Genomic DNA, 25575 nt, shown 5'->3' on the forward strand with positions numbered 1-25575 from the left:
TACCCCAAAACTTGGCAGCTTAAAACAACAATAAGCATTATTATTATCTCTTAGTTCCCGTGGGTCAGGAATGTGGGAGCCTCTCGGCTCAGGGGCTCTCATTAGAGTGCAGTAAAGATGTCTGCTGGGGTCATCTGAACTCTTGAGTGGGGCTAAAGGATATATTTCTAAGATGGCATGCTTGCATGGCCATGGCAAGTGGATACTGGCTGTCTGTGGAGGCCACAGTTGCATTTCATGTCATGGACTCTCCCAGGGATGTTTGAGTGTCTTCATGATATGGCATCTGGCTTCTCCCAGAGCCATCTGAGAGCAAGTGCCAGGTGAGAACTCTATCCCTTTATTATCTAGCTTCAGAGGTCACATATCTTCACTTCTGTCACATATTATTTGTTGAAAACCAGTCACTAGGGGTGCCCGAGTGGCTCAGTGGGTTAACCCTCTGCCTTTGGCTCAGGTCATGGTCTTAAGGTCTTGGGATCAAGCCCCGCATCAGGCTCTCTGCTCAGCAGGGAGCCTGCTTCCCCTTCTCTCTCTTCCTGCCTCTCTGTCTGCTTGTGATCTCTCTCTCTCTCTCTCTCTCTCTGTCAAATAAATAAATAAAATCTTTAAAAAGTAACAATAAAAAAATAAAAATAAAGAACCAGTCACTAACTCCCAGGCCACTTTCAAGGAGAGGGCAATTAGGCTCCACATTTTGAAGGGAGAAGTATCAATTTGGAAACTTGTTTTTTTATTTTTATTTTTTAATATTTCACTTATTTATTTAACAGAGAGATAGCATAATTAGGCAGAGTTGGCAGGTAGAGGGAGAAGGAGAAGCAGGCTCTCCCCTGAGCAGAGAGCCCGATGTGTGGCTCGATCCCAGGACCCTGGGATCATGACCTGAGCCAAAGGCAGAGACTTTAACCCACTGAGCCACCCAGGTGCCCCCAGACTTATTTTTAAATCACCACAGTCCCTACGGTGGAGTAGTCCAGGTTTAGATAATAGTATTGACTTCTAGGGTTCAGTTTTGAGTTCTGTGCTATATTGTAATCCTCTCCACAAACCCTAAACCTTCAGTAAAAGTCTGAAAACCTATAACTGGCTTGGTAGATGGCTTTGGGAAGAAATTTAATACCCTGACGTTTCTTGTGCCAGAGGAGAAATATACCTTTCAGGTGGATGCTGAAGAAAAAGAAGATATGAAAAGCTGTGCTGAGTTTTCATCTCTCTCAAAGGCCAGGATTGAGGGATATGAAAAAAGAGCTGGAGAAGATGAAGAATGTAATTCCATTTGATCAGATGACCACTGAGGACCTGAACGAAGTCTTCCCAGAAGCCAAATCAGACAAGAAGAAGGACCCCTATTGGCCTCACAAGTCAATCGAAAATCCCCCACTTGAGTTGGGGAGAAAGCTCTGGCCCTTGTATTATAAACACTGGACACCAAAAGTAATATATGGTAAGAAAAAAAAAAAAGAGCAAACAAATAAACAACCCTGTAAGTGGAAGATTACACACTTATCCAAAAAAGATATACAGATAACGAATAAACCGATGAGGTGTTCAACATTATTAGTGATGAGGGACATGCAGATTAAAACTATAAGGAAATGCTACCACGTACCCACTAGAATGGCTATAAGCTAAGAGAGTAATTTGCCAAGAATGTGGTACTGTGTGCCACAATGTCATGAGGACCCTTAGCGGCTCTCTGGAGAGGCCCATGTGGAGAGGAACCGAGGCCTTCTGCCAGCCGGCAGTATCAACTTGACAACTGTGTGAGTGAGTCACTGTGGAAGTGGATTCTCCAGCCCCAGTCAAGCCTTCATGTAACTGCAGATCCTGCTGACGTCTTGACTTGCGATTCCTATGCTCAGCCCTAACCTCTCATCTAAACCACTGTAATATACCTCACCAGCAGAAACTGGTAATAAATGTTTGTTGCTGCTCTAAGCCACTATGCTTTATAGTAATTTGTCACAGAGTAGCACATAACTAATTTACAACCACATAGGATAAAAAAAAAATAATAGATGGGGCGCCTGGGTGGCTCAGGGGGTTAAAGCCTCTGCCTTCAGCTCAGGTCATGATCCCAGGGTCCAGGGATCTAGCCCCCGTATCGTATCGGGCTCTCTGCTCAGCAGGGAGCCTGCTTCCCTTCCTCTCTCTCTGCCTGCCTCTCTGCCTACTTGTGATCTCCGTCTGTCAAATAAATAAATAAAATCTTAAAAAAAAAAGAAAGAATAGATATATTGGCTGGCACATAGTAGGCCCGTCATAAATGTTGGCTGTTATAATGCATACATGGGTTTTTTTTTCAGTAGCAAGTGCAAGTTTCTTGCAAAGGAGGACTTCAGTTCATTCCTTTTTTTTTTTTTCACTCTCCACCTCTCCTCATCCTTCTTAGTCCCCCAGCACAGTGCCGGGCAGACATATAGCAGAAGCCCAGTAAGTAACTCAAAGGGCGGTAAAGAAATCCAAAAGTGAAATAGTTTTATCTTTGTCACTATAAGGATAATTTTCACCACCTGAAATATTAGATTAACCCCTTTGTTACAGTTAATGTAAATGCCTGGGCTTTTATATGTTATTTTGGAATGAGTAAGCTGTAAAGGCAAGGAAGTCTAAGGGGTAAAGAGAAAAGATTTGATTAATTAAAAGGAGATAATGAAGAAACAAGCATCAGACAAGGCAGAAGACCAGGTAAGAGGGTAAGGGATGTGCCTGTATAAAAAAGAATAAAAAATGGGAATTGGACCCAGAGCACAACAAGGAAAATCACACTGATAAATCAGGGCCTCAAGGTTCATGGGTTGGAGACCCACATCTGCTGCCATAATTTGTTGTTTGTTGGTAATTATGTTGTTTCTATTGTCAATAATGTTTGTTGGGGTGCCTGGGTGGCTCAGTGGGTTAAAGCCTCTACCTTTGGCTCAGGTCATGATCCCGGGGTTCTGGAATCGAGCCCCACATCGGGCTCTCTGCTCAGCGGGAAGCCTGCTTCCTCCTCTCTCTCTGCCTGCCTCTCTGCTTACTTGTGATCTCTGTCTGTCAAATGAATAAATAAAATCTTTATATAAAAAAATAATGTTTGTTGCCTCCATAACTGTGGCTAGTTACTTTGAGAATATATGCCATATTTATAAAGGATTCGACACCACAGAGCATTAAAAATACATAGTATCTACTTAGATAAATAACCCAAACCTCATCCCCTGCTGATAGCTTTTCTTTGTATGTCATGGACAATAGGCCATTACATTCTTTGATAATATTCAAGGGAAGTTTTGTAATTCATCCATTTTACTTAAGGAATTAAAGATAATTAAATCAACTCTTTATGGTATGAAGTTCATACACTAATTGAGGACACACATTACATGGGCCTGAAGTAAGGATATTATTGCTTGGAGAAAAGCAGGCTTATTTATGAGATATCCCACATTTGGTGCTCTAGTCTAGCAAAGGACAATGACTAGTCATGGTCTCTTCGTCAGCAGTTAGGTAACAGGTTGCCAGAGATTTCTATGATAGCTGGATGGACAGTCAAAAAGGAAAAACGGATAATAATAATTATAATGATAGCAATAGTGATCAACCTTTGTCAAGTTCTAACTATATGACTGATATTAGAGTAAAGAACTTTATTCTTTTTCTGATAGAATCCTGAAACAATCCAGTAAAATACACATTATTACCATTTTACAAATGAGGTCCCTGAACCTTAGGTCAAGTCATGGAACTTCAGCTCCTCCTCATTTTCTGACAGTCGTGATCAAGGTAAAGTCAGGAGGAGTCAGAGAATAAGGTTCTTGTTTATAACTTTTTAAAAAAATCATTTTAACTAACTCTATTTTGATGGTTTATTACCTTGCTCTAGAAAGGCAGCAGGCTATGGTTAAGTTTTCAGACCAGTGTTTGAAGTTTGGTTTCATCACTTACTAACTATGTGGCCTTGAAGAAGTTTTATTCATTTACGCTCATTTTCTTATCCATAAAATAAGAATAATGGCTCAACTTCCAGGGTTGCTGCCCTCACTCTTTCTTTGCAGACAAAGTGTTCTTTCCAGAACACAAAATTGCCCAGGTTATCTCACTTCAACTTAAAATTCCACAATGGGATCCCATTTTTCTTAAGATATAAACTGATTCCTGGGGCACCTGGGTGGGTCAGTGGGTTAAAGCCTCTGCCTTTAGCTCAGGTCAGGATCCCAGGGTCCTGGGATCGAGCCCTGCATCAGGCTCTCTGCTTGGCGGGGAGCCTGCTTCCCTTCCTCTCTCTCTGCCTCCCTCTCTGCCTGCTTGTGATCTCTGTCTGTCAAATAAATAAATACAATCTTAAAAAAAAAAAAAAGATATAAACTGATTCCCTTAACATGACTCTGGAACTTCTCAGGGTGTGGCCCCTACTTACTCCCAGGCTTATCTCAAAACTATGCTTCCCCCAGCCCTGTGTCACTGTCCCAATCCTCTCATTAGGGACTTTGGCAATATGGTGTTCTCCTGGTCCAGAAGGTTTTACCTCCTTTACGCCTTTTTACCACCCCCATCTGACTTAGCTTAATTAACTATCCATATCTTTAAGATCTTATTTCAAATGTGACCTTTTAATAAACTCTTACAAAGCAGTGACATGAGCTTTTTCCAGTCCTGGCTTGTGAACTCACCTTAGGGCCTATCTCTTCCGTGAGTGCTTCCCTAAATTAATGCCAAGATTAGGGCTGCAATGAGTTTTGCTAGCACCCTGTTGGGTGGTATCCCTGATCACAACTGCCAGGACACCAGGGAAGGTTAGGCCTTGGGTTGGAGGGAACCAGTGAAAGAACTGGAACTCACTGGATGAGTCATTGCCACCACTCAAGGGGAGACATAGTAGCTCAGGACCAAGATCTGTCAACGTCTATTACTCAAATAAATGTTACCAAGTACTTACAGAGCTTGAAGTACAATGCTTGAAGTGCAGGGGAAAAAAGAAAGTAAAAAGATGTTCCCTGCCCTGATGGGGATTACCATCTATTAGTAATATAGACATTAATGAAATAATTTTATAAAGCTATGCAAAATTATAACTAGCGTCTACAAAGTAGAGGACCTGAGGCATGTGATGGGGAAACTGATCAGTCTGGGGGCATCAGGGAAATAATGATTGAATTGGATTGAATGAATAATTACCTGCATAAAAAGTAAGGAGTGTCTTGGTAGCTCATTTGGTTAAGCATCTGACTCGGGTCTTGGTCTTGGGGTCATGAGTTTGGGCTCCGCGTTAAGCCCCAAGCTGGGTGGGAACCTACTTTAAAAAGAAAGTAAAATTTTATTGGACTGTACCTCTTAATAGGTGGATGGGGCTTTTAGAACACTTTAGATTACATCATCCATCATTAGATGACTGTTAACTTTTGACAGAGTGGGATGGACTGCATCACCAATTCTTGTACCTTTTTTTGTTGTAGTTGTTATAGGTAGGTACCAAGTAACCTTTTTACACAAATAAGTGAATACAAAACAAAACAAAAACAGATAATGAATGGAGTTTTGCCAAATCTTTGTCACAATTTTTCCATCTTCTTAAATTTTGTCAAAGGATTAGGAACCATTTCATTGCAAAAGGATGTGTTACTTATTTGAGAAATCATTTTTTCAGTCTCTGGAAGTGACACCAAAGTCAAGTGACTATTAGTTGTTCTTGTTTCTCTCTTGCTTAAAGCTATTCTGGTTTTGGAGCCAAAACCCCACAAAATCGTGTTTCATAACTTTTCTTATTGATTGTGAACAAAGATCTTTTTCAGTTATTTAGGTCATATAAAGTACCTTAAGGAGACATTACAGATGGGTAGAAATTGGCTTAGTAAAAATATTATATATGGGTTTGTATTTTCAAGATTTAAACAGTTTTAAATTATACATTTGACAGAATTAAAAGAACATGTCACTATCTGAGGAGATATTCTAATTAAATGAAGCAGTTCCCTCAAGTTCAAGGACATTATATCTTAAATTATTTTGGGGGTACACTTTGTCTTACCAGGGACATAGTAGATGCTTTTCAGAGGACAGTTTTAGGGGTGCCTGGGTGGCTCAGTTGGTTAAGCATCTGAATATCGATTGCAGCTCAGGTCATGAACTCAGTGTCACGATCTCAGGGTCATAAGATAGAGCCCCACATCTGCTCGAGATTTTCTCTCCCTCTGCTCCTCCCCCTGCTCATGCCCCCCCTTTCTCTCTCTCAAATAAATAAATAAAATCTTTTTAAAAAGAGAGTGCAGTTTTACTTTGTGGAAATAAACAAATAAAAAAAGAAGAGAAGGTATTATATGACGGGTAGGTGCAGGGCTTACAAAATGGTGTAAAAATAATTGTTTGGCGGCATTATTTCCAGAATTTACATTCCTGTCAAAGTAATAAGGATATGATAGAAACGTAGAAATGCGAATGAAAATGAGTGGCAATAAGGAGACTGGTGCCCAGATAAGAGTGACTATAATATTTTTTTCCTGTGTCTGTTTCAACTCAATTTGAGTATGAATTGAACAGAAACTTTCTATTAGACAAGAAACAGTGAAGCAAAGTAATTTTTCTGAATTTCTGCCTGTGAGTCAGAGGTGAGATTATGTTTGTTTCTTAGACCAAAGTTAGTAATTTTTCTTGTTTTGAATTTTTTTTCTTTCACAAACAAAATCCTTTAGGAGAAACTTTAAGAGACAAGAATGGTGTGGTTGCAGTAACTACCCTCTCAAAAAATATATGTGCAAAGGGTTACAGTTTATTGCTTAAAGAATGATGAAACTGGAGTTCCAGAAGAAGATACTCTTCAACATATCTCGATTAGACATTGTGGTGTGTTAAGAACAGCTTTATTGAGATGTAATTTATATACCATAAAATTCACCCAGTTCAGTGGGTTTTAGTATAATCACAGGGTTGTGCAACCATCACAGTATAAATTGAAAGCATTTTCCTCAACCAAAAAGAAACTTTGTATCCGTTAACAATCACTGCCCAGATCTTTCACTTTTGTCCAAGGTAGATTTTCTTCAAGTTGGTGTGAGGCAACCCAGGAATTATATAATGACTGTGTAGAGCTGCTGTTTGGAGTTACAGAGGCACAAGCATTTGAGAGGATAATGAAGTCCTAGTTTATTCAGCTCATCTCTGGGGTGCTAGCCAATCTTCCCTTTTTACAATGGAGGCAAAAGTCATGTAACATGAAATTAAACCACCTTAAAGTGAACAATTCAGTGGCATTTAGTGTATTTATGGTGGTGTGCAACCAACACCTTTATTCGTTCCAAATCATTTCATCACCCTCAAAAGGTGTTGTGCTCTGTACCCATTAAGCACCTTCTCCTATCTCATGACCCCCCGACCCCCACTGCCGGCCTTGGTAACCACCAGTCTGCATTCTGTCTCTATAGAGAAACGTATTCGGGATATCTCTTGTAAGTGTCTTCTTTCACTTAACATAGCTTCGAGGTTCATTCCCATGGCAGTATATATCCCTCCTCCATTCCTTTCTGCAGCTGAATTGTATTCATCTTGTGTATGTACACAATTTGTTTATCAGTTCTTGTCTTGATGGACACTTTGACTGTTTCCACCTTTTGCCTCTGTGAAAAGTGAAGTATTGAAAAGAAGTACTTAAACAAACACATGTGTATGCTTGTTTATAGCACTTCTTTTCAATATACCGAGGAGCGGAATTGCTGGGTCACGTGGTAACTCCATGTTTAACTTTTTGAGGAACGGCTAAACTATTTCCCACAGTGGCTGAACCATTTTACAGTGCCAGCAGCAACATCTGAGGATTCTAATTTTTCCATATTCTCATCCACACATACTGTTTGTATTTTTGATTATAGCCATCCCAGTGGGTATGAAATGGTTTAGCCAATAGTCTATTGACAAAAGAAAATGAATATGTTTTTAGTACAAGCCTGAATAAAATGTTCAAGATAAAACAAAATATGAATTTACTTTTGACATATTTCCTTCTACTTGAAGGCATGATGCCGATCTGTGAAAATTAAACAGTACTTTCCCTATACTTCTAGAAATTATGCAAGATATAAAATTGAGACCAAAGTTGAGACGTGAGCAAATGAAGAGCATCACTCAGCTTTCTTGTTTCTGACTAGAGGGAGCCTTGCACTTTGTAGCATGTTAGTACTTCCCACATACATTTTTATAAGTCTTGAATATCCTTGTCCCAAGAGAAATAAATAAGACATGGACCTTACCAGGAGTGTGTCAGCTGAATGAAATAAGGCACTACAACCTTTAACATTTAATTATGCTTTTTTTTGCTTTATTCTAAGGGGACTCTCCCTCAGAAACAATGTATTCTTTGATAATAGGGGTTGGAATAGGTGATGTGGTTAAATTAAAAACCCCATTACTCCACTGTACAATATATATGTACACCAGATATCCCACAAGGATGAAAATATCCATTTCTAAAGCCATTTTTTGCCCTAATCAAAATATATGTAAGTTGGAGAAAGACCTGAAATCTACAGTTAGTTGTGTCTTGGTTGAAGGGAGCCTTGCTAGCACCAGGACTGCTCAGCTACCTGGAAATTTATGTCCCAGGGCAATGAACTGTAACAAGCTGGATAGGCGAAGGCACACTTCTTTCATAAGGTGGGAAGACAGACAAAGAAACAAGAGGAAGGAAAGGAGAGATGCCTCAAATGCTTTCTCAGATTAATTTTAGCAAAGATGCCGAAGACAAGGAATAAGAAATTGATTCCCTTGAACCTGTCCCCAAAGCCCCCTTGGAGCACCTTCCTGTGCACATTCTCCGGCCATGAACTGCTCAACGCATCAGGTCTTCTCACTTCTGTCCTCACTGACTGCCCATCTCTGAATTCCTATAGCTTTTAGGGTCTACTCTTCATAACATAGGAACCAATTTTGCTTTAAGTGACTGTAAAGAAGTCAGTCTTATTTTCATGTGTGGCTGCTGGAATCAATCTCCTTCTGTATGATACATGTACCTCATATGGTCACATGAGATGGCAGTTCAGGGGAAGAGGGTGATGGTCAGGTAAGCTGGAAGGAGTAGGGGGAATTGTTTTGGACCTTCAAGAATGAGAATTTTCATAAGAACAAAGGGCGAAATGCATTTTAGGGATGAAGATGTGTCCGTTAGGATATAAATCTGATGCTGTAACAACGATTCAGACCAACAGCAACTGTTTAAACAAGTTCTCTCATGTACCAGAACATGAGTAGTCCAAAGGTACTGTCACTGCCCAAAAGGCAGCAGGTTTCTTCTACCTTCTGCTCTGCCACCTCAAGAATGGGCCTTGTCTCATGGCCCAAAAGTATTGACATCTTCTGGGTCTGTCTTCTAAATGACAAGAAGAGAGAACATGGGAAAAAATACTCAGAGAACACCATCTTTCCATTTATTTATTTATTTTTAAAGAATTTATTTATCTGAGTGAGAGAGTATGAGCTGGGGGAAGGGTAGAGGGACAAGCAGATTCCTACTAAGTGAGAAGACCGATGTGCAGCTCGATCCCAGGACCCTGACTGAGATCACAACCCAAGCTGAAGTCAGACGCTTAACTGACTGAGCCACCCAGGTGTCCCCAAACCTTTCCTTTTAAAGGTAGAACCCAGATATTTCACACCACTTACACTCACATCTCATTAGCTAGAACTTAGTCACATAGCCAACACTAGCTGTAGGGGAAGCTGGGGGAAAATGGACTTCAGCTGGACTTTTAGCTCCAAGCTAAAACTTGGGGTTTCTATTACTAGGGAAAATAAATGAGACTCAGTAGTGAGACAGTGAATAGTCTCATAGGTCGAGGTAGAAAACAAGAAAGACAGTACAGAAGGAAAAATATGGAAACGATTACCCTAGGAATATAAGAAAATAAGATTCTGCCAAGCCCAACTGAGGAGCTGCATGTATGGGAGCTACTGAGGGCTTATAAAAAATATCTCCAAGAAACTTCTTTGCTTGGTAATTGGTTTAGGAAAGTGTAAGTGCTGGTGAGATGTAGGGTAGTATGCATAGTTGGGTTGAGAGTGGTATATCATGTAGTCAGGATGGGTTCTTGCTATTCCAAGTGTGGTCCAGGGTGTAACAGCATCAGCACCACCTGGGGACTTAGAAGAAATGCAGACTCTCAGGCCCCACTACAGAATAACAATCTGCATTTTAACAAATTCTTCAGGTGACTTTAATATCACATTAAAGTCTGAGCGGGAGCGGGCTATATTTTGCTATGCTACGGAATAATCCTAAAATCTGTTTTAAAAACAAAGATTCTTTCTTACTCATGGTGAACGTCCATCTGGGAGGAAAGGGATGGTGAGCAGAAGACTCAGCTCCCTCATCTTCACCAGGCCCCAGGCTGATGGTTCCTTCTAAACATCACCAGTCAGTGCGTGGCTCTCACGCTTCTCTCACATTTCATCAGTTAAAGCAAATCCATCAGCTCAGGTCATGATCCCATTGTCTTGGGACCGAGTCCCACATTAGGCTCCTTGCTTGGCAGGGAGCCTGCTTCTTCCCTTGCCTCTGCCTGCCTGTGCTCTCTCTCTCTCTCTCTCTGACAAAAAAACAAAACAAAACAAAACAAAAAAACAACTTTAAGGGATGCTTGGGTGGCTCAGTGGGTTAAGACTCTGCCTTCGGCTCAGGTCATGGTCTTGGGGTTCTGGGATTGAGTCCCAGAACCAAGCTCTCTGCTTGGCAAGGAGCCTGCTTCCTCCTCTCTCTCTCTCTGCCTACTTGTGATCTCTGTCAAATAAATAAATAAAATCTTAAAAAAAAAAAAGCAAATCCAGAGCCATACCTATCTTTAGGGAGGTGGGAAGAACAATCCTACCATGTACCTGAAAGAGTGAGAATCAAAATACTGATGAAGCCAGGGGATCCCAGAGGTAACGAGGACATTCAAAGGTTATTACAATATACATGTGAAGGGAACAGATACTGGGAAAGTATATCAATAGGAAGGAAAAGGAAAGCACAAACCAAAGAAACATTTCAGAATATTTCTGAAGGGTAGCTCCAGAAGACTCCCAGCTTTAGAGTCCGGTTGGGTAGAAAATAAAAATTTTGGAGGAATTGGTTGGGGTGGGAAGTTCAAAGGTGAAGTTTGGAATGAACATGCTGAGTCATGCCAGAAATTAAGGTAGATGTTCACCCAGTCTCATCCCATGTCACTTCCCCTTTCTCTTGCCATGTTCCAGCCACACTGGCTTTCTGTTCCTTCATACACCAACCTTGTTCTCACCTTAGGTTGCTGTATCTACTGTTTCTTCTGGAATGCTCTTCTCTGGGTTCATCATGGCTCCTGCCTATCATTTAGTGTCATTTTCTCAGAAAGGCTTTCCCTGGCCCAATAAATGTAGCCACCTAGTCACACTTTATCACATATCCCTATTTCAGTTATCAGAATAGTACCTAGAGCTAGCTGGTATTTTTGTCTATCCCCCTCCCCTCATTAAAAAGTAAGCTCCATGAGAGCTCCATGGACTGTGTCCTGTGTCACCCACTTCAAGTACAGTACCAGGCACAGAGCTGGTCCTCAATAAATATTTACTGAATGTTCACATGGAAACTTCAGTTAAGAAGTATGTAATGAGGGGCGCATGGGTGGCTCAGTGGATTAAGCCGCTGTCTTCGGCTCAGGTCATGATCTCGGGGTCCTGGGATTCAGCCCCGCAATGGGCTCTCTGCTCAGCAGGGAACCTGCTTCCCCCTCTCTCTCTGCCTGCCTCGCTGCCTGCTTATGATCTCTCTGTCAAATAAATTTTTAAAAATCTAAAAAAAAAAAGAAGTATGTAATGAACCCCAGAAAACAAAAAACCCAGTTATGAAATGGGCAGAAGACATGAATAGACAGATTTCCAAAAAAGACATCCAGACGGCTAACAAGAGATGCTCATCACTCATCATCAGCGAAATCTAATCAAAACCAAAATGAGATACCATCTCACACCTGTCAGCATGGCTAAAATTAACAAGAGACAACAGGTGTTGGTGAGGATGCAGAGAAAGGGGAACCCTCTTGCACTTCTGGTAGGAATGCAAACTGGTGCAGCCACTCTGGAGAACAGTATGGAGGTTCCTCAAAAAGTTAAAAATAGAACTACCTGGGACGCCTGGGTGGCTCAGTTGGTTGGACGACTGCCTTCGGCTCAGGTCACGATTCTGGAGTCCCAGGATCGAGTCCTGCGTTGGGCTCCCAGCTCCACGGGGAGTCTGCTTCTCTCTCTGACCTTCTCCTCGCTCATGCTCTCTCTCACTGTCTCTCTCTCAAATAAATAAATAAAATCTTAAAAAAAATAGAACTACCTTACAATTCAGCAATTGCACTACTAAGTATTTACCTGAAGGACACAAAAATACAGATTCGCTGGGACACATGGCCCTAGATGTTTATAGCAGCATGTTAACAATAGCCAAACTATGAAGACAGCTCAAGTGTCCACTGACTGATGAATGGATAAAAAAGACAGTTTGTATATACAATGGAGTATTACTCATCATGGAAAAGAATGAAATCTTGCCATTTGCAATGACATGGATGGAGCCAGAGTGTATTATGCTAAGTGAAATAAGTCAGAGAAAGACAAATGCCGTATGATCTCACGCATGTGTGGAATTTTAAGAAAGAAAACAGATGAACATATGGGAAAGGTGAAAAGAAAAAAAGGAGGGAAACAAGCTATAAGACACTCTTAATAGAGAAATTGATGGTTGATAGAGGGAAGTGGGTGGGTGTGGGCTAGGTGGGCGATGAGCACTGGGTGTTATAAGTGATCAATCACTGAATTCTACTCCAGAAACCAATATTGCACTGTATGTCCACTGAAGTTTAAGTTAAAAAGAAGCAGCAGCAGCAGCAGCAGTAGTAGTAGTGTAGTAGTAGCAGAAGTAATATGTGAGGAGGGAAATACAGTAGCAGTAGTAACAGTAGTAGTGTAGTAGTGTAGTAGTAGTAGTAGTAGTAGTAGTATGTGAGGAGGGAAATACAGGCCAAATGGGGAAAACAGATTTGGAATGGTAAGTTTCTCTAAGGTATTGAAGATGACAAAAACCATTAAAACGTTAACAATGCTTTCCCTCGGTGTTTAGAGAAATGTAGGAGATTGAGAAGTCTAAAATGTAGAATAGAGTGGTTCCTAGGGAGGAAAGTATTTCAGTGAGGGATATGTCAGTGGGGGCAGGAGGGATTAAGAAAAATACCATTACATTTGGAAAGGTCATCTGTGGTCACTGGATAAATGAGTGAAAATGTTGGGGTTGGGCACCTGAGTGGCTCGGTCTGTTAAGTTTCTGCCTTCTGCCCAGGTCGTGATGTCAGGTCCTGGGATGGAGCCCCCCAAGGGGCTCCCTGCTTAATGAGGAGTGTGCTTCTCCCTCTGCCCCTGCTCGTGTTCTTTCCCTTGCTCACGCTCTCTCTCAAGTAAATAAATAAAATTTTTTAAAAAAATTTAAATGTGGGGATTAAGGAGAGAAAGGATACAGCAGGTATAGCTCATTACTGCAGTAGTCTGGCAGTCTGGCAGGGAATTAGTACTCTAGCAGGACTGAGTGGTTTATCTTTAGGGGAGACCTATTCATTTCTCAAGGGAAGCGAGCTAGAGAAGAGAGAAGATGTAGAGAAGGGTTTTTAACCTAAAGTTTATGGCCCCCCAGGTGTGTGCATGGCGGGTGGGAAGTGGAGGGAAGAGCGTCTGTAGTTTCGTTACTTTCGCAAAGGCCTGGGCCCAAAGGTTATTAACCACTGCTGAGGAGGAAGAGAACAGATGAATAAAACAGTTAAAACCAAACAAACCCACCACACCCCCGCCCCGAGGCTCAGAGAAGGGCTAAGCTTTAAAAAAGAAAGCCTCTTTCTTAAAAGCTATAACGAGATGGAAAAGTTCACAACTGCATCGTCATCTCGGTAAAATAGGTAGTAAGAACAGAGCTGGAAACGGGGGAGGCTTGTGAAAACACACTCCGGAGAAGGGATACTGAGGCACGGACGACAGAGGCCCGGAGAGATCTGCGTTCGTCCACGGAGCTCCCGCGCAACGTCACCGCCCAGGAGGTGGTGCTCCCGGCTGGGAATAGCCGGCATTAACCAGTGAGTGCAGCTCTCAGACTCAGACCGCCCAGGTTGGGAAGAACAGCGGTCTTATCACAAAAGGCAATCTCCCCCAGGCAGTGGTGGTCATCCGCGCGAAAGTGCGGGGAAAAGCTGTTCTGTCCGAGCTTCTCCACAGTCGCCGTACTTTCTGTGCTGTTTGGCAGCTGCCTCCAGACCGGCCTCTCCACCTGTCATCTCTGAATCATCCCGCCCCATTTCGACATCTCTTTCCTGCCTCCAGCTCTCGGCCTGGCGCAGGACCCAGCGACAGCGGGCCCCGGAGAACTCATTCATTCAGCACCGGCGGGATATACCGGGCGACTTCGCGTGCAAGCCCAGGGCGGCATGCCGGGGCTTGAGGAGCACCGAGCCCTCAGGAGCCGGCTCGCGCGCGGCAAGGGGCGGGGTACAGCACGCCAGATCCAACCGGAGTCTAAGGGGCCTCCGCCCGCATGTCGCAACAGCTTCCCGGACAGGCCCGCGGGCCGCGCCAGGGAATACCCGGCCCAAGCTGGCTCCACCTCACGCCAGCCCGAGATCCCGCGGGAACAGAGCTCTGGGGCCAGCGCCGCCCGCCCGCGACCCGCGTGTCCCGGAATTTGGGGCCCGCGCTCGAACGCAGTTCTAACGGCTGACTGCAACGGTTTGACCTTGAAGGCCTGGCACCACCCCACCCCCTCCCGAGACGATCCGGCATGCAGCGCCAGCAGCTCCTCAGCCACCAGTCGGGGGCCCAAATCCGGTCCCTCTACCCGCTGGGCTCTTCGCTCTCTTCCCGTAGCCAATCGGATCCCGACGTGGTGATGGCCAATGGCCGCAGTCAAAGTATCGAGAGTGGTTGAGCCTATCAAAGTTCAGCCTTAAGTTTCCCTCCGCCCTCCAGAATAGTCGGTGGGCGGGCTGTTCTTGCATGTTGGCCAATCAATGGCCAATAAACAAGAAGCTTCCCAAGATCAAAGGGGAAGGGGTGGGATCTAAACCGTAGCAACGCCGCAGGGCGGAGGAATGACAGGCAACTTCTCTAATACCACAGACATCTTTTTCCGACGTAAGCAAAGGGGCGGGGCTGCCTTGACGGCCGCACCAATGGCTGGCTGGGGGGCGTGTTCATGGGCCGAGCGGGAGCCGGAGGCCCCGGGCTCTCTGGGCCGCGCCTGAGGCGGACACGACGGGGCTGGGGGACGGTGTCGGCAGTGGCAGCGGCGGCGAGGGTGGGCGCCGCAGCTGGCCCGGGTGGATGGAGTTGGAGGGGCGGGGTGCTGGCGGTGTGGCGGGGGGGCCGGCGGCTGGGCCGGGGCGGAGCCCCGGGGAGTCGGCGCTGCTGGACGGGTGGCTGCAGCGGGGCGTGGGCCGGGGGGCCGGCGGCGGGGAGGCCGGGGCCTGCAGGCCCCCGGTACGGCAGGATCCGGACACCGGCCCGGACTACGAGGCGCTGCCGGCTGGAGCCACTGTCACCACGCACATGGTGGCGGGCGCCGTGGCAGGGATCCTGGAGCACTGCGTGATGTATCCCATCGACTGCGTCAAGGTGAGACGTGGACCGGCTCCGAATCCGACCTGAGGCAGACCCGACCCCTGGGTCCTGTCCAGAGCCAGGATCCCGGCCGAGAGCCGGAGCCGACATGGGTTTCTTCCTGGCCCATGCCATCGCCGCACGATTCGACCGATACTCCGTACAAGCAAGGTCCCGGCTGGGGATTGAACCCAGCCAGGAACCAGGACCCATTTCTAACCGTCAGTGAGATCTGAATCGGGACTGTGGAAAGAAAATCTGTCAGCCAAGGCCCCGGATCCTAGCTGGGACTAAACAGGAATAGGGTGGGATGGGATGGAACAGGTAAGTGCTACTAACTTGATTAAGGTGAAGCCAACTGGGGTGAATCAGACCCTGAATAGAATCTTAAAGTCTTGAGATGTTCTGTGGCAGGTGCTTTTACAAGCTTCTTGCTGTGTCTTCCCTTAAAAGTGAGGGGGCAGAACCGAAATCTGAAATCTCTCAGCTAGATAGAGCATTTACTTATTAAATCTTAACCCCCGAGTGACTGGAAATCATTTGTGCAGTGAGAATTCATAGCTCTAGACTGGAAGTAATTTGGGAAAGACCACATTCAGGAAGAGGTTTCGGTTTCTCTGCATCAGGCATGATACCCCACCTATTTCCTGAACATGAAAGCTAAGCTGGGATTAGGATTTTGTATGTGCAGCCCTCAAACAAGAGATGGACCTGACAGTGTATTTCTTTAGCCAGCTGATGTTGACAAAAGGGGTAAGTTGCCTAGAAGGGAAGCATGATGATATTGAAAATGAATTGGGATCAACTTGACGGCATGATTCCTGTGAAAGTAAGAACTAACTGCAGCCACAACCAAGCGGACTGATAAGTGGGTAAAGAAGTCAAGTGCTTCGGAAGAAAGCTAGGTGAAGAGAGGAGCTGATTTTTCTTTACAGTTCTTATTCTTGTGCATTAGCAAAGGTACCAATCTCTGAAAGTGAGAACTAGATTGAATGAAAAGTAAATTCAAGGGGGCTGTTGAAGTAAATGTATTGACAGACTGATGCCTCCTTTAAAATGTTGGGGTTATAGTCAAACAGTATCCTCACAGCTCTTTGAAGTGTGTTTTTTCCCTCAAATTAGGAAAATGTTACATATTCAAAAGGAGAGAGTATTGAGTTGGGAAATACAAAGTCTATCTTTTCTGCTTCTTCCTGGTTCTGGCACTCTCACATGTTTTCATTGGTAGTGTGGATGAAGAAATAGGGAAAGTGCTCATTAAACTTTTGAATGACTCTGAGTTGATAGTTTTCTAGCAAGTTGCAAGGCAACTCCTACCAAGGGCCATACCTATTGAAACTGGTAGATTGCACTTGGTTAAAATGGATACTAGAATTTTAAATACCCTTGTCAGTTGAGAGGAATAGAAATAAATAGTAAAATCCATGCGAGAGAAGTAAGAGGATGGTTAATGCTCTAACAGTATTAAAATATAAAGTCGGTAAGTACCAGTAAAGATTCTGACATTTATGTAGTAAAGTCTAGGTTGAATGACTGTGAGTTGTTAATGCTATATATCCAAAAATTAAAATGACCTAACTGCAAAGTAAAGTAACTTCACTATACTTAGACTGTGAGTAGAGAGCAGGGTTTAGGGTGCTATGTTTCAGGATGGGTATCAAATGAAAACTAGATCAAAGAAAGCAGTGATAATTACTTAATGACTTGAAAAATACAACGTAATAATGTGACTGAGAAATATTACTATAACTTATCAACTTAAGTGTTGTCCCATTACCTTGGGAGGCTGTCTCCTTATTCACTATCTTTGCGTAATGTTGCTATAAATATTTTATAGATTCCTCTGTTAGGAATGCTTGCAGAATATTTGGGTGAATATGAAAGAGGGCAAATCTTTGCCGTGTGACAAAATGGATTTTGGGGTTTTTTGGTTTGTTTTTGTTTTTTTGTTTTTTTTTTAATTAACAGACCATTTGGAATAAAAAATGATAAATAAGGCAGAAGATCAAAATGGGTAATACTGATTGAAAACAAAGAGAAGGTAGGACCAGAAAGCAAGGAGACTGATTTATTCTTGAGGCTGATAAACCCACTGAGGGAACTCTTCTGAAAGAGGAGTTCCAGAAATATTTTGCATAATCACATTGCTAGAATAAGTTACTTCTAGCCTTCCAAGGTAACTGTTTTGAAGAACAGTTTTTATTCATTTACACAAACCGCTGTTTGTTTTTAAAAAATTAGTCATATGACATTACAGTCATGCCTCAAAGCCCTGTATTAAATAATTATTTGATTCAGAGGCAAAAAAATGCTCAAGAGTCTTCAAAGATACAAAAGCATATTTTAGAAGAATCATTTGCATTTGCCATTAATACTGAGATTTAAATGACTAGAGGGAACAGCTAGGTGAGACTGGTAGGATTTAATGTCAGTAGGATGTTAGACATTGTTGTGCAGACATGAAAGTAAAATTCAAATCTCTTCCTTCAGAAAGGACTTCCCAGTTCACTTGTCCCAGGGCTTCCCAGTTCCTCTTTTACCATAAATGGTGGTGGAGAAGAAGAGCAGCCCAACCGTCCGTAAGACTAGAGGCAGGTAACTGTGTTGGAGCCTAAACAGCAGCCACAGTGTTTTCAAATGAAAGTTGGCATTGCCTCTTGGCATGCAAGCCTGTGCACCCCAGCTACTTATCAGGGTCAAGTTGATTTAAAATATCCTTGGGAGGAACGTACCATAACCCGCTAGGCCACAGTTACTCAGCCAACTATTTACATAGTCATAATAGGGAGGTTTGGGAGTCCAAATATATTCCAGTTTTCCTTTTCTGAGCCTCAGAGGCAAACACCAGACTTTATCTATAGGGATAGGCTCTGCAACCAAAGTAGTCAGAATCATCTCAAAATCATCTGGCTAAGCACCCACCTGCCTCCAAGGTGCTACTTTTTGGCTCTGTATTGGGATCACAAATAATCTACTTACATAATAAGTTAAAGAGAGAAAGAGCAAGGGAAATCTTTTCCAAACTCCAGATGCAAATGGTTATCTATACACATGCACCAGTGAAAAGTTAGGAAGTAGAAACATTGGCTTATTTGACTTTCTTGTATCTAATAATAATACTTATTATTCAATAAAGGGCAATTGTTCTTGTTTGCCAAGCACTAATTGATGTGCTTTACATAAAATTATTCATTTAATCCTTGAAGCAATTTCGCAAAGTATACACCATTTTCATTATTTTACAGATGAAGAAAAGGAAGCAAGCTAAGTGGCACCATCATGATTTGAACCCAGTCTGACTCTCAGGCCTTCCATACAGCCTTCCCAGAAGTAGATCTCCAGATCCAAGCAAGGCACAGAGTTTCATAATAGTGCTCATCCCTAAACATGACCTCCAGATTAATAGCTGGACATAAAAATCATTATAGCCACAGAGAAACTTTAAAGTAAAAACAAAAAAATACAAAATTAAACCTAATTTACTGGTGGCTAAGCACCAGTTAGTTGCCCATGCACATTTGTGAAATGTATACAAGAGACAACAGTGCCATCATCTACAAATTCTATGGTATGAACAAATATGCCCAAGAATCGTGTTTGAATAAAAAAAATAAAAAGCCTTATATTTCTAGTGCTTCATAAATTACCAGTGGCTTTTACATGTCCTCTTGGAATCTGCACAACAGCCCCGTGACCCATTCTTAGTCTCATGTTTTAGAGGACAACATTGAAACTCTGGCTAAGTGATCTATCCAAGACCGCACATCTAGCAAAGCAGGGGCTCATACTCAGGCTCATACTCAATTGACTCAAATGTGGCTTGTTCTTTTACCAAACCACTTATCTCCCTATTAGTTCATTTGGATTTTCTTCAAAGCCGGTGTTTTTCTAAATAATTAAAGGTTATTCGTAAACTTGTAGAGATTTCATTTTTCTCCCAAAGAAAGATTTATTGGTTCACTCCTTTGGGGAGCCATATTGATTTTTATATTTGGCTTAGCTTATGCCTGGGTCCTTTCCATAAGGGTGTAAGTAGAATTGTGTTAGATGTAAAGGTGTGTATAAAATGTTCAAAGTAACTTTCAGTCCAGGTTTCTCTTGAGGGTGAAAGGTTCTAAGTCTCTGAGGCCAGACCTTTCAAGGCTGGTAATGCCACTGACTTCAGCAGAACAATGCAATTTCTGAACATTCTCCCTGTACAAGATCAGTTTCAAATAAACCTATGGAAACACAATTGTTAAGCCACCAGGCCCAGTTTATCTTTATTAGCAGCTGTAGCCAGCAAAGACCTGTAGTCACGAATAACTCCTCTAATGGATTCTGTACCTCGGCGTGATGTGAAAGATTTGTCGTAAGCATATCCTTTATTGGAAATTTATGGTGTTTTATTTATTTTTTGAGAAGTAGAATGAGTCAAGTTGTAATAAATGATACTGTATTTATGATTGAACTTACAGTATTAACCTTTTAAGCTTCCGGTTTTTCGTCGGTAGCAAGCAGGAGAAAATAACTTTAGAGGAATGTGGATTGCTTACAGCTAACTAGGACCTGTTAATCTGGTTAATTGTTTTCCCCTATGCTCTTGAGAAGCGGCAGTGCTCTTGGATTTCAGATGGCCAAAAGGAAGGTTCAAATTGAATCAGTAACTGGAATGAAGTAGGAATTTAAACTGCATTTGGGCATTAGTTGCCCCTACTGACTCACTAATAGCCCACGTCTTACTTTGTGAACCGGTGCAGACAGCTAAGATTCATTTGTTCTTTCATTCATCTGTTCATTCATTCATTCAACAAACGTATCTTGAGTGCTTACTCTGTTCCAGGCCCTGGACATTGATTTTATATTGTTCATCTCCATGCTACCTTAATCTTGAAGTGGATCAACAGACGAGATTTTCATTAGGAGACACACCCTTCCCCTGAGGGTCTGTGATTTGGGGAATGTTTTGAAAAGATACATTTCCTATATTTCAATCCAGCTTTGTCCAGCATTATACAAAGTGTCTACCATGTATTTTTGTCTCAGTCATTGAATCCTCTGGAAATTCCATGGATTATGTTTCATGAAGGCTGATATTATTGGATACCAATTTCGGGATTCATTCAGTTTGGATTAGAGATCTGGAAATCCCTTCAGTTTTAGAGACTAAGTTGGTTTCCACCTTTCATAGTTTCAGGTTAAATGCTTTTTCCCATGAAATTAGAGCAGTATCGATTACAGATGCTGCCTTTGCCAAGAGTTTAACATACAGGCCCAGGTGCCAATGCCAAGTAATCTGAGAAACTCAGATAATTATCAAGGATCTAACAAAGGATGAGTTATCCTCATTAGTGTAGTATGTGGTGAGGAAGCAGGCCCAGGATCAATCTTCGGAAATAATGCATAAACTATGTTGTAGACAGAAAATAGTTGACTTCAAAATACATTGGGAAAGTACTTGGCCCGAGATTATTAAGGCACAAAAGCAATTTCTTCTGAAACACGGGCTTGGTATTTGTTGCTGAGGCTCTGAATCATTTCAGAGTCCAAGGCCACGTCCCAAGCAGTGATGTCCTCAGAGACAACAGAGATGCTCCCCTCATAGATGACTAGCAAAAAAAAAGGTCCAGGTCTTGGAAAGATTGGATGCAGATCTGGAAGGAAGTAAACCTGGAAGCCAGGTGGCACTCCTGCCCCTTGGCACGATTCCACATAGAAGTGCCCACAGCCTCCGTGTCGGAAGTCGGGAAGCTGAATGGGGAGTTGGCATCGCTGACCCTGCGCTTCTTTCTGTAATTTCAGACCCGGATGCAGAGCCTACAGCCGGACCCAGCCGCCCGCTACCGCAATGTGTTGGAGGCGCTCTGGAGGATTATAAGAACAGAGGGGCTGTGGAGGCCTATGCGGGGGCTGAACGTCACAGCGACGGGCGCGGGGCCTGCCCATGCCCTCTATTTTGCCTGCTATGAAAAGTTAAAAAAGACATTGAGTGATGTAATCCACCCTGGGGGCAATAGCCATATTGCCAACGGTATTGAGCCTTCCTGTGCTGGTTCCCCCACTTTCTCAACTCTCTGGGCTTTGCTGCTGTCCGTGCTTTCCCATCTCAGCATGGTTTGGAGCTGAAGCTCTGGGCTGGGGTAGGCCAGATTATAGGGGAGGGACTTCCAAACCTGAAGTTCTCGGACAAGGGGCTCCTGCAACCCCACCCCTCCTTGGGGTCTCCTCAACAAAGAGTTAACAGTATCTTCCCTTACCTACCAGCTCGACTCATCTCCCTGCACCAACTTCTAATGCCCCGGTAACGTGGAGACACACCAAACTACCCCCCCCATTGTGTATTTCCTGATAGTCAGGTGATGTCCTGCTCTTCGGGGCAGGATCAGAGGTGACCCAGCCACCCAAGGAAGACATTAATGGAGCCCCAGCTCTTTGCCTCACCTTTTCAGGACCCTAACTGACCAGAGGCAGTTTGAGTTGCTGAGGACATGACCAGGCCTCAACATGTGAATTGGGCTGGAGCCAAGGGACTTCTGCACAGAGAAACCAGAGGGTTGGAGGTTATGTGGAAGGAACGGAAGGGACAGCAGCCGGGTGCTTGAGGACTGAGCACCAAATTGAGAGCGAACGGGAGTGGTGAGGGATACAGCAGTTCAGGACCCGATGGAAAGGTCTAGTCGTACAGATACTAGAATCTGTGGAGGTGGACTGGGCAGTACAGGGGTGGCAGGCTGGGAGATGGGATGCTGTGGTGCAAATTTGACCACCCCGCCGCCCCTCATGTTCTCCCTCCACTGGAGGCAGCTGACGCTGGCATCCCTTGGCCGCAGTGGATCTGGTTCCTATCTGGGGCATAAACTGTGTTTATTCTCAGAACTAGCTGTAAAATCTGGGCTGTTTTCCTAGGCTCTTCTGGGCCTTCCTATTATACCTATGGAATGGAGATTGGTGACCTTAACTAAGCTGGTGGGAACAAGTATCTTTATTTCTCTGAACGGGGGTTTAGGAGTAGTGGGGTCCCATCTTTTGAACTGGCTCCTACGTTCCCTGTACGTACTCTGGCTTAGCTGTCCCCCCACCCCCTCCCAGGCCTCAGTGAATCACCTGATCTCTCCTGGCCTTATATGTGGCAGTTGTTTTTTCCTTTGCAGGTGCGGCCGGGTGTGTAGCAACATTACTGCATGATGCAGCCATGAATCCAGCAGAAGGTAATGATTCTGCCTCCATTCCCTCTGTGGGCAGCTGCATCTGCATCTCGGGGCTTTTCCTTTATTTCTGGTTTGCGGAAGAAAGCCAGGGAGCACGTGGTTGGTTTGGGTGGGAAATCCTGCTGTGCTACTGCGTCCTACCGGTAGAGGGCGCTCCCCTCCATGTTGTAGGTACTGAGGAGGCGCCCCTTAGGAAGGAAACTCCTTGAGAGTTCATCGGCTTTGGGGCTTTTCTCAAAAAAGAAGGCCTATTTCCGGGCCTTCCTGGAAGTCTCTTCTGTAGGGGATTTGATCTCATCTGAAAATTTAACAGATTATTTCACTTTTCTTCAAAGAGGTGAAGATGGATGATTTTTTAAAACATTTAAAAATCCAGCCTTGTTGAAATGAAGACAGATAAAATAGGAATGAAAGGGTACATTGTAGAGCTCAGTTCATGCATGGCTACTTGGATCTCGGCTTTCCAGGTGGAGGGTGAGATACTCAAATATGAAGGGGTAGCGTGGTTGCCATGTTCTTTTAAGTTCTAGTTCTTTATTTGTCTAGGCAAGGCCATGGTGTGACAAGGGTCAAACCTAAGCTAGAGATCCAGAGCTCACATCATGTTATCCACTTGAGGGAGCAGATGTTTGGAAACTAAAGCCACAGTCCTTCTTGGTTAAGAATTTTGTTTCCTTTTTGGTAGCCCTTTGCCTGTAGAAGGATTAACCATCCTCGTGTCATAAGAGTTGGGTGCTCTGCATACCTGAGGATGCAGATTAGGGCTATCCGTTCATTATTATGTTCACTGCCACTGAGTCATTTCTTGTCTTGAGTTTTATGAAAGGGTAAGATAATAGTAGTAGGTACTTACTTCAAGGAAACCCTCTGGAGTCTCTAAATCATACATATATTCTGTGTGTTTATTGGTTTTTTTTTAATATTTTGTTTAATTTGGGAGCGCGAGAGAGGGTGAACGGGGAAAGGGCAGAGGCAGAGGGAGAAGCAGACTCCCTGCTGAGCAGCAAGCCCAGTGCAGGCCTCGATCCCAATCCCAGGGTTGGGATCTGCTAAAGGCAGACGCCCAACCAACTGAGCCAGCCAGGTACCCCTCACTGGTTGGTTATAAAGAAAACCTAATAGAAGTGGGTCTGTTATATTTTGGCTCTTTACCAGTCTTCTCCTATCGCCTCTCAAAAAAGGGAAACCTGAATGTATTAGATAAGAATGCATTAACGTATTATTGATAGCTCACTTATATTTTTTTCCCTCCCTCTGCTCCGATGGCCGACCCGTCAACTTGGGACTCTGAATCTGGATACCCTCGCTCCCCCGTTGACGGCTGGCATCGTTTCCTTCCTTCTTGTTGGTGGCACCCTCAGTGGTCAAGCAGAGGATGCAGATGTACAATTCACCATACCACCGGGTGACAGACTGTGTGCGGGCAGTGTGGCAAAATGAAGGGGCCGGCGCCTTCTATCGTAGCTACACCACGCAGCTAACCATGAATGTTCCCTTCCAAGCCATTCACTTCATGACCTATGAATTCCTGCAGGAGCACTTTAACCCCCAAAGACGGTACAGCCCCAGCTCCCACGTCCTCTCCGGAGCCTGTGCAGGAGCCGTCGCTGCTGCTGCCACAACCCCACTGGACGTTTGCAAAACACTGCTCAACACCCAGGAGTCCCTGGCCTTGAACTCAAACATCACAGGACATATCACAGGCATGGCAAGTGCCTTCAGGACGGTATATCAAGTAGGCGGGGTGACCGCCTACTTCCGAGGGGTGCAGGCCAGAGTAATTTACCAGATCCCCTCCACAGCCATCGCGTGGTCTGTGTATGAGTTCTTCAAATACCTAATCACCAAACGGCAACAAGAGTGGAGGGCCAGCAAGTGAAGTGAAGCAGCAGAAAATGCAGCCACGTTCTCCGTCTTCTAGCCTGCTCCAGCCTTGCGTGGCGTTGGAAGGAAGGGAGAGGGTTCTCCTGGGGCTGTTGGTGTTTGGCTAACACCAGTTCCTGCCAACCTCTGTTGCCGCCACCTTTCCTTCCGGGCCCTAAGCAATGCAGCAAAGCACACCACAGCACCTCTGATAACCTCTCTCCCTCCTGGGCCTGACGACCTGCTCTAGACTGTTACAGAGGGATAAGCAGCTCATTCCCGTGGTTCCTAATAAAAAGCCTTTAAATTAAATGGTTTCATTGGGTTTGTTTTGCCAGAGGGGAAGTGAAATGCTGTCAACTGCTCTTGACTTTAAGCGTAAATCAAGGGGCCCAACGGGAAGATTTATCACGTCTGTCTGTCCATAGTTTGGGTTTCTTCTGATTTACACAGTGACTTCGGAGCCCTACTCCCTTTGTTTTAGTAGTAGGCTTCAAGGAATCTCTCTGTGGGCAGGAACAATGGCGTTTGACAGATTCTGGCTAAACAGGCACTCTTGATTCCCACTTTTCCCTGGGGCAGTGGCCGGGCACAGAAGAGGTAGCTTTCTCGGCTGTCTCAGCTCTGCCTGCCAAAGTCCAACTCCCCACATGGCACTTTGTTTTCTGATGTCGTCGCAGAACAAGAGTTACTCAGTGAAGCTGCAAGACCTAAAAAAGATTATGTAGCAAATAATAACACTTTCCATTTGGCCTGAAGGCTTTTACAGAGTACTGTATGTGACTTCATCTGGTTCTCACAAAATCTGTGAAGTAGGCAGTCGGAGCATCACCTCTATTTTACAGGTAAGAAAAGCTCAGAGAGGCCATCCCTTGCTCAAGTTCTCACAGCAAGTACAGAACTGAAACCCCAGCCCAGATCT

At 44.0% G+C, this 25575-nt stretch overlaps 1 protein-coding gene across 4 annotated transcripts; it reads left to right on the forward strand.

Annotated features, from left to right (window-relative positions):
• The first annotated feature begins 15196 nt into the window (after window positions 1–15196).
• SLC25A28 (solute carrier family 25 member 28) lies at window positions 15197–24965 on the forward strand. 4 transcript variants are annotated; one of them, XM_032882560.1, is made up of 4 exons: window positions 15197–15618; window positions 21385–21613; window positions 22734–22790; window positions 24152–24965. In XM_032882560.1, the coding sequence occupies exons 1-4, from the start codon at window positions 15328–15330 to the stop codon at window positions 24667–24669; spliced, it is 1095 nt and encodes a 364-aa protein (XP_032738451.1). In that variant the 5' UTR covers window positions 15197–15327; the 3' UTR covers window positions 24670–24965. The 4 variants fall into 4 exon arrangements, with proteins under 4 accessions (XP_032738451.1, XP_032738443.1, XP_032738448.1 ...); XM_032882552.1 differs by lacking the exon at window positions 15197–15618 and adding an exon at window positions 15641–15927; XM_032882557.1 differs by lacking the exon at window positions 15197–15618 and adding an exon at window positions 19424–19954.
• The last annotated feature ends 610 nt before the right edge of the window (window positions 24966–25575 follow it).

This window comes from Lontra canadensis, unplaced genomic scaffold, assembly GCF_010015895.1.
Source record: "Lontra canadensis isolate GAN:19392208 unplaced genomic scaffold, GSC_riverotter_1.0 scaffold3, whole genome shotgun sequence".
Classification (NCBI taxonomy): Eukaryota; Metazoa; Chordata; class Mammalia; order Carnivora; family Mustelidae; genus Lontra; species Lontra canadensis.